General features: G+C 60.4%; 1 protein-coding gene across 1 annotated transcript in view; it reads right to left on the bottom strand.

Annotated features, from left to right (window-relative positions):
* Fzr1 (fizzy/cell division cycle 20 related 1) overlaps positions 1-92 on the bottom strand; it is a 5,472-nt gene extending 5,380 nt beyond the window's left edge. The window contains exon 1 of the mRNA XM_013022591.1: positions 1-92. Coding sequence (XP_012878045.1) covers positions 1-56 — 56 coding nt within the window. The 5' untranslated portion in view covers positions 57-92.
* Positions 93-8,914: the final 8,822 nt, after the last annotated feature.

The raw sequence follows: 8,914 nt of genomic DNA on the forward strand, positions 1-8,914 counted from the left end.
TTCTCATTCTGGATGACGATCTGGCGTAGCAGCCTCCGCTCGTAGTCCTGGTCCATGGCCGGGCGGGGCGGGGCGGGACTCCAGCCAGGGCAGCCTGGGAGGAAGGGCAGGGGTCAGTGAGGTGACCGTGGGGACAAACTAGCTGCTGACCTCCAGGGCTGGGAGGGCAGGTGACACTGGAGGGGGACAAGTGGCAGCACTGTGGCTCCAAGCCATAGCCCCTGGCCCACGTGTGCCCTACAGGTGTGGGGCCAGCGCTCCTCATCTCACACCTGACGGCCAAGGGCCAGGGCCTTGCAGTCAGCCCAGCGGGGTGGGGCAGGGGCATGAGTGCGTGCGTGCGTGCGTGCGAGGCTGGGAAGTGCCATCAGTGGGGGAAGAACACTGGAGAGAGAGGAGCACTGGCCTGGGAGCCAGGCAGGGTGGACGATGCTCAGGGATGGTGCTATGGTGCCACCAAACGTAGCACAGGGCCACAGCAGACACCTTCTGAATGAGTGCCCGTGGCTCCCGTGTCCACTAAACAGAGGTGCAGGGCAGACACCCCCCACTCCCAACGTGGGAATAACAGCTGTTGCCTGGAGGCCCTGAGAACACCCTGCTGCCCTCCCGCCTACACACCCTGAGTCTGCAGCGGCCTCTGGTGCATCATGGCTGTGCGCTCCAGCAGCTGGAGTGACCCCACTCACTGAGCTCCTACTGACCCTGGAGAAACTAAAGCACGAATGTTTGCTGGGCACCGGTGGTTCACGCCTGGCATCCTGGCTACGCAGGAGGTTGAGATCTGAGGATTGTGGTTTGAAGCCAGTCCAGGCAGAAAGTCCCCACAAGACTCTTATCTCCAATGAAACCTTCAAAAGCCGTAAGTGGCTCTGTGGCTCAAGTGGTAGAGCACCAGCCTTGAGCAGAAAGAGGCTTGGGGACAGCGCCCAGGCCCCGAGTTCAGGCCCCACAACCAACAACAACAAAAGGCGACTGTTTCACGGCCATCTCTCTCCTGGAGCTGTTTGAGAGCAGCCCTCGGTCGCCCCAGCGTGGCTGCGGCGCCAGGCAGGCTCTCCCGGTCCTCACCTGTCCATCGCCTCGGAACAACGTGGTACCTGAGGAGCTGCGCAGACCCCCGGCCCCTCCTCACCCCAGATGGCCTCTGCCAAGTGCCAGGGCCACGGCTGGAGCGGGGCTGGGCCCCAACCAGGCACAGGTGAGGGGCGAGACCCGCAGGACGGCAGCCATGGCTGGCAGCCCCTCGCGTGGCGTCGCTGTGAGCACCGGCACCGAGGAGGAAGCGGGTGTCCCCCGACGGCGGCTGTGGCAGGTCCCCCAAGCCTGCACCCACTCCCGTGTCCCCGGGTCCTGAGTGTGCGCGCTGAGGGGATGCTGCCAGGGTAACACCCCCACTTCTGGTTCACTGGGCTGCGGCCGCAGGCAGTGCTGACAGCTAGTCAGCCTCTCACTTCGCAGGATGCACCCCACCCACACCAGCCCAGGCCCCAGAGCACCCCAAGGGCACGGCGATGCCCGTTCTGGCAGACACCACGTCGGGGGCAGCGTCCCGATGGACTGTATGGAGAGCTCAGGGCCAGTGGTAAATGCCCACCTGGCCACACAACCTGAGTACCTGCTGGGCAGCAGAGCAAGATTCACTATTCCAGAAAGTTCCTTCCTCCTCCCAGGGCGTGCTCCTGGCCTGCTGCCAGCGGGATCAGCTCAGGTGCTGGAAGGCCTGGTGCAGAGCTGCTGGGGGAGCCACACTCGCTGACCACGGCCTCGCGGCCTGACTGCGGCGGAGAACGAAGGGTCTCTCAGGTGCCATGCAGCCCTGCGCCAGCACTTGTGGGAGGAAACCAGAGCGCATGCCCAGGTCAGAAGCAGCTCCGGGGCCAAGCAAGACACTGCAACCACAAGCCCAGCGCACAGGAGGCTGAGCCCCAACTTGCGGACCCCACAGCCAACACCAGGGAGTGGGGCTCCTTTAGAAGCTGGGACAGGAGCATCAGCACAGAGACGGGGGGGGGGTCCCCATGGGGGCCCCCAGCTGTTACCACAGGCACCGTCCCAGAGGGACTTCAGTGAGGCCGCAGGGAGGATGCTCAGGCTCTCCTTCTTGCATCCTTTGGAGGTGCCCCTAAATAACCACCCCCCCTGCTCCTCCCCCCGCCCCATGCACTGACACAGGACCAGGCCTTCTGAGTCAATGGAAAATGTCTGTAATGCAAATTTAGGTCCTGGACTGGAGATGTGGCTTAAGAGGCAGAGCACCTGTCACATACGAGGCTCCCCAGTTCAACCAAAACAGAAAAAAAAGGGGGTGTGCGTGCTATGAGCTGAATGATTCACGTGCCACCCTGGCCCTCAGGAGGCAGGAGGCAGGCCAGTCATGGGTTCTAGCCCAACCTGAGCCATATTTGAAGACCCTGGCTTAAAATCAAACAGGATGAGTGCTGGGAAGGTGGCTTAGTAGTAGACTGTTTGCCTTGCATGCATGAGGCCCTGGGTTCGATTCCTCATAAGCAGAAAAAGCCGGAAGTGGCACTGTGGCTCAAGTGGTAGAGCGCTAGCCTTGAGCTGAAGAGCTGAGGGACAGCGCCCAGGCCGAGTTCAAGCTCTATGACCATCACCAACAAAGCAGGTTGAGATGGCACCGAAACTTGCTTATTTCATATGGTGAGTAGAGAGTTCCGGGGCCTCAAGGGGTATTTGCGTGTCACATCACACCCCTCCCATATAAATTTTTGGTGCTGGTCCTGAGGCTTGAACTTAAGGCCTTAGCGCTGTCCCTGAGCTTTTGTGCTCAAGGCTAATACTCTACCATTTGAGCCACAGCTCCACTTCCAGCTTGTGGTTAATTGAAGAGAAGAATGTTAGAGACATTCAAACTGAGAGCCTCAGATCTCAGCCTCGGTCTCACATCCCAGTAGCTAGAATTACAGGTGTAAGCCGCTGGTCCCTAGCCTCCCATCATATACTTTTTTTTTTTTCTTTTTTGGTAGGTAGGTCATAGGGCTTGAACTCTGGGCCTGGGCACTGTCCCTCAGCTCTTCAGCTCAAGGTAAATGCTCTACCACTTGAGCCATGGCACCACTTCTGGGTTCCTGATGGTTAATTGGAGATGAGTCTCACAGACTTTCCTGCCCAGGCTGGCTTCCATCCGTGATCCTGAGATCTTGGCCTCCTGAGTGGCTAGGATGACGGGTGGGAGCCACAGTAGCTGGCTCATATACATTTTAATTGTTTTTAGGTGGTACATAGGGTAGACCCCGGGGCCTGACACACACAGGCAAGCATACACCACGAAGCTTCCAGCTCCGATGCGGTCTTTTTTTGTGAATCCTAGGACTGGTTGACTGAAGGGTGTGGGGTTCCCACAGTCTAACTGGTATAATCTACAACTGGGGGCGGGCACCCATCTGCCTCTGAGGAGTTGGGCCCCAGACTTCGACCCGGGGCGGCTAAGAGCCAGGAGCGTGGCCAGTCTGCGGTGATCCTCCGCAGCCCGCCGGCTGCAGGTGGAACAGAAGGTACGAAGGACTGCGAGGCACAGCAAGCATCAACATCCAAAATAAAGCCACCCTTGCTGCCCACAGGACACGAGGCCAAACTGGCCAAAGGCCTAACCAGTGGTTCTCAGCTGCAGGCTGGGGATGGGCTGGACACATGGTACGCACAGTTCTACTGGGGCTGCTGAGACAATCTGGCAACTGCTTTCCAAAGCAGAGGTGCGAGCCCTTTCTGGCACAGGTCTGGTGTTTCTACCACTCAGGAGTGGAAGCGGCTGCGGGCACGAAGGGCAGACACCCCTGTGGCAGCTCGCAGGAGCTGAGCATGGCGGAGGGGGCCCGGGAGCCCTGCCGGCCCGTGGTGATCTGCAGGGAGAGCAGGGCGTGGGGACAGGGTCAGCTCTGGGGAGGCGACAGGGCGTGATGGGGGAGGAAGGAGGCCGTTCATTTTACTTGAGCTCTGTCAGAGCCATTTTAGTGGCTCACACAAACCCCAGGGCAGCGAGGGCCAGCAGGCCAAGGAGCTGTTCTGCTCCCCAAACTTAACAATGATCACAGAGACCCCACAACACCAGGTGGCTGAGTGCCAGCAGGACCGGGCCTTAGGAATGGCCCGGGGCGGCTGCTCACTGTGGGGTCTGCCACTGCCTATGGGCTCTGGGGTTACCCCAAGGTCCCCAGAGTATACGCCACCACAGCCACGCCTTCTGGACACACGCTCACGAGCTTCATCTGCTCCCTTGGGGGTGGGTACCCCATGGTCACTCGGCACACCTGGTGAGGACCCCTGCACACCCCACCTCATGAGTCAGGCCCACGGAGGGGGCTCAGCAGGCCTGGCGTCTGGCATGCCCGCCAACCATGGTCGCTGTACTGGGCCCTTCCTGGCCCCAGGGTTCAGGTCCCCATTTCTGTGTGCTCCCCCTCACTAGACACAGCCCCAGGCGATGCTGGCCGTGTGTGCAAGGGCCTGTCCCTGTCACTCTGAGGGTTGGGGGCCGCGTGCTGTGTGGAGGGGTGGAGGGCTGGGCCTTCACTCTGCAGGGATGGGCGGGGGGGGGGGGGAGACCCTGTTCCAGGGCGAGGCTTTCCACCGCTAGGGGTTCCACGCCAAGCCCTGTAACAGGAGGCGGCTGCCCACACAGGGCCAGGCCCTTGCAGCTTGGGAATGGAGTTGGGGAGGCGTCCAGGTGCCGCCTGAACCCCCAGAAGCACAGTGCCCTGTTCCTCAGGCCCTGGGCACACTTCCTCTTCATCACTGCTCATCCTGAAAAACTGGTCCCTGCCGCGCAGGGTCTCAGCTTGGAGGAACAAGAGGAAATGACACATGGCAGCACAGGCCTGCGGTGACTCACCGGGGGCAGCTGGGGCCTCGTGGTGGCCCTGAGACAGCTTAGGCCTGGGCGCCTGGGCACCCCGATTCTGTATGGGCATCCTGGGACCTCCCTGGCCTCCCCGCTCCATGCAGAGGCCTCTGGGACAAACCCCACATCCCAGACATCGCCAAGGTCCTGTGGAGGCCGGGTCACCCCCAGGTGATGGCGGGGGGGGCGGGCACACGGGTCCTGCAGCACTGTGTGGCTCGGGCAGCTCGGGTGAGGCAGAGCAAGCGCTCAGCTTTACTTGGCTCCTTCCTCTGTGTGGCCCTTGCCACAGGCCTGCAAGCAGACCAGGACCCAGCGCAGGACAGGGATGGGGAGGCCAGGCGGGGAGTGACAGACCCCGGCTCTCCAGAGGGGGCGGGGTATGGTCTGGTTCTACCTGGGACCATCGGTCCAATTACAGACTAGGTGACCAATGGCCGTGGACAGACTCTCAGGAGCTTCGTGCTGTGAGGACACCAGGTGTGGGCCCTCCAGGGACAGGGGAGGGGTCACTCTGGGTGGCCCTGGCCTGTGGGCCAACCCCAGCTACTCCCCCAGGGCCTAGGGGGTTGGTGCCAGATAAGGAGGGTCCAACAGAAAATGGGGATTCACCCAACTTGCTGCACACATGGGATCTTGGGGTGTGGTTCTAGGCTAGGCAAGCACTCTTCCACTGAACCACACCCCCTGGCCTTTACTATATTAGCTTTTGTCAGCCATCAGCGTTGAACTCAGGGCCTGTGCGCTGTCCCTGAGCTCTTCAGCTCAAGGTGAGTGCTCTAGCACTTGAGCCACAGAGCCACTTCCAATTCTCTGGTGGTTCATTGGAGATGAACATCTCACAGACTTTCCTGGCCCAGGCTGGCTTTGAACCGCCATCCTCAGATCTGAGCCTCCTGAGTAGCTAGGATGACAGGTGTGAGCCACCGGCACCTGGCTGGTCTTTGCTTTTACATTTTGTTTCTGACACATCTGAAGTGCCTCTCCTTCCCAGTGTGGCACACGTCCATGTGGATTTGGGGGGACCTTCCCATCTTGCTCTCCCACCTGTGCTACCAGCTCAGTAGGGTATCTGGTCCATGCCTCCCGCAGAGCCACAGCCCCACCACACCACTGACTCCATCCTGCCCCTCCCTCCCACGGGAGCGTCCACAGCGTGCTCAGGTGCATGGTAGAGGGACCAGGGCTGGGTTTGAACCCACACTGCCTCTCCCTGGAGGCCACCTTGCACCCCGTGTCTCTTGGCTCAAAGTCCAGAGGTGATGCGAGCCTAATGCCCACGCTCTCCCTGCCGGGGGCTCCCATCTACAGCTCATCTTGGGACAGAATGGCTGCTCTAACCCCAGGCACTGACCCCAACCATAGGGAGACCCCAAGTTCCTGTCCCCAGCCTGCACCAGTGGCCTTGTTTGACTGGGTGCCTTGGGGTCGGAAGCAGCCCGCACAGACACAGCCACACAGGCAGGGGGCGCTCACCAGCATGGACGGGCTTCAGAAGGACGGGCCAACGGGGAGGCCCTGGCATGGCAGGGACTGGGCCACCCTGGCACCACGGAGCACAGGGGGCACAGGGGAGACCTAGCACGCTCACCACCGGACTCCCCACCCAGCCGTGGGGGGGGGCTGAGTAGCACCCCTAGTGGCCACACACCCAGGCGGGCACTCCCCAGCCTCAATACCCACATGTCCCTGATGCGGCCAGCGTGGGTACGGGATGGGGCTGACCACCACCAAGGCAATGGCACCCTTGCACCCTTCCAAGCAGTGTGCGGGTGTCGGTGCGTGTGTGCCGGGGACCAGCGCCTCGCCCAGGCCCCGCCCTGGGGGACCAGCCCCACACTGAGGTCCAGGCACGCCTCCAGAGCCAGCAGCGGCCGAGGTGGGGGGGGGGGCAAGGCCAGCAGGGGCAGGTGATCGCCCGCAAGCCACAGGAATGGACACTCCCCGGTCCTCAAATACAGCAGGACATGGAGAGGAGGGTTGGGGTGATGATGGTGGTGAGGAAGGACAGACTTCTGTTAGGGGAGGTGGGAGCAGCGAGCAGCACGGGCTGAGCAGCAGTCAAGGGCCTTTGCATCCCCCGACAGGGTCCTGGCTCAGAAACCTGTGCCTGACTGCCCCAGTGGCTGGGCTCATCACAGGCAAGGCAGAAGCAGCTCAGTGTGCAGAGAGGAACACGCACACCGCACAGGGTCCACTCCCATGCTGGAGTACTATGCAGCCAGGAACGGGAAGAGGCTGTGACCTAAGCTACAGCGTAAAGGGAAGCTGAGGCCACTGTGGCCAGTGAGAGAAGACACCAAAGGCCCCGGCGCATCTGGCTCCAATGATAGAAAATGTCCAGAGCAGGTATATCTAGAGACAGGAGGTGAATTCACTGAGGCCAGGTGCTGGGGAAGGGACGATGTGACTGCTCATGGGGACAGGGCTTCCTCTGGGTGATAGCTCTGGAAGTGGGTAATGGTCAGAGCAACATAACTTGGTGATTACAGGTATGGCCAGGGGCAGTGGCTCACACCTGTAATCCCGGCTACTCAGGAGGCAGAGATTGGAGAATCCCAGTTTAGACTAGCCAAGGCAAAAGGTTTACAAGACCCTATCTAGACTAACGGCTGGACACAGGGGTGAGTGCCCATCATCCCAGTAATGTGGAAGCCATAAATGGGACTGAGGTCTAGGCTGGCCAAGGAGGGGGTAGGAGGTGGGGATAAGACCTGTCTGAAAAATAACTAAAGCACAAAGGGCTGAAATGTAACTCAGGTGGTAAAGCACCTGCCCCAGCATGTGAGGCCCTGAGTTCAAACTTCAGTACCACCAAAACGAACAAAAAATCTGAACTATACTTTATTTTTTTTGGGGGGGAGGTCAGTCCTGGGGCTTGAACTCAGGGCCTGGGCACTGTCCCTGAGCCACTCTGAGCTCAAGGCTAGAACTTTACCACTTGAGCCACAGCACCATTTCCAGCTTTATCTGTGTATGTGATACTGAAGAATCAAACCCAGGGCTTCATGCACGCCAGGCGAGCATTCTACCACTAAGCCACATGTCCAGCCCCCTGAACAGTACATATTTTTGTGTGTGGCCGTGAGATTCAATCTGCCTAAAGCTGTTGGCAAGGAAAATCTAGAAACTAAGTTGAAGACGTGAGGGGAGCAAGGGAAGCTTTGTGGAGGGCTGCTGCTCGTGCAGAGCTGAACCAGCAGGTGCCGCTGGGCTGGGGAAGAGGCGAGGCTCTCTGGGCCGTAGCCCCACCATGGCACAGCCTGGAAAGGTGCTGGCCCTGGTCTCCCCGGCAGACGCTGCTGCCAGAGTGATGAGTAGAAGGTCCCTGGCAGCCACAGGGAAGATCCAAATACTCCCCTTTTGTCCGTCTGTCTGTCCCCAGGAGAGGGCCTGATGCATCCTGTCCCTCGTCCCTCAGGTGCACGTGATGGGGAAGGCTACGGGGCACTGGGTGACATTAGGCACTGTGGGGTGCAGGTGGCTGGGTGGGCTCCCTTGCCAGCCCGCAGAATGGTCTAGAGCAGCTCCCCTGCTCCTGGGCACTGTGGGTACCAGGCTGGGTTATTGGTCGCTGGGCATCCTGAGTCCTACAGCGTGCTGGGCAGAGTCCCTGGCCTCCACCCACTGCAGGCCAGCAGTTCCCCCGCTGTGACAATCACACATGTCCCCAGGCATAGCCTTGGGTGCCCTGAGGGCAGAATTGGCCCAACTCTAGGACAAAGGCCTTACCGGGTGGTATGGCATGGTCAGTTCCTAAAAGTCTCTCCATCCCCGAGTCCCCAGCACTGGCCCCAAACACAATGACTTTGTGTTGTGTCCCTCCCCATGACCGACCAACCGACCAACCTACCCTGAAGCCCTGAGGACTGAAAACACACCCGCCAGGAGCCCCCGGCAGCCTTACCAGCTCCAGACACTTCTGGTGAGAGATGGATGTGCCAGGAACACCCTCCGGCCCACCAGGAAGACCTGCCAGCCTTTTCCTTTGTCTATTTTTGAACCCTGACCTCCAGATCCTCCTGCCTCAGCCTCCTGAGGGCCGAGAGGACA

This window comes from Dipodomys ordii, unplaced genomic scaffold (assembly GCF_000151885.1).
Source record: "Dipodomys ordii isolate 6190 unplaced genomic scaffold, Dord_2.0 Scaffold64, whole genome shotgun sequence".
In the NCBI taxonomy this organism is placed as follows: Eukaryota; Metazoa; Chordata; class Mammalia; order Rodentia; family Heteromyidae; genus Dipodomys; species Dipodomys ordii.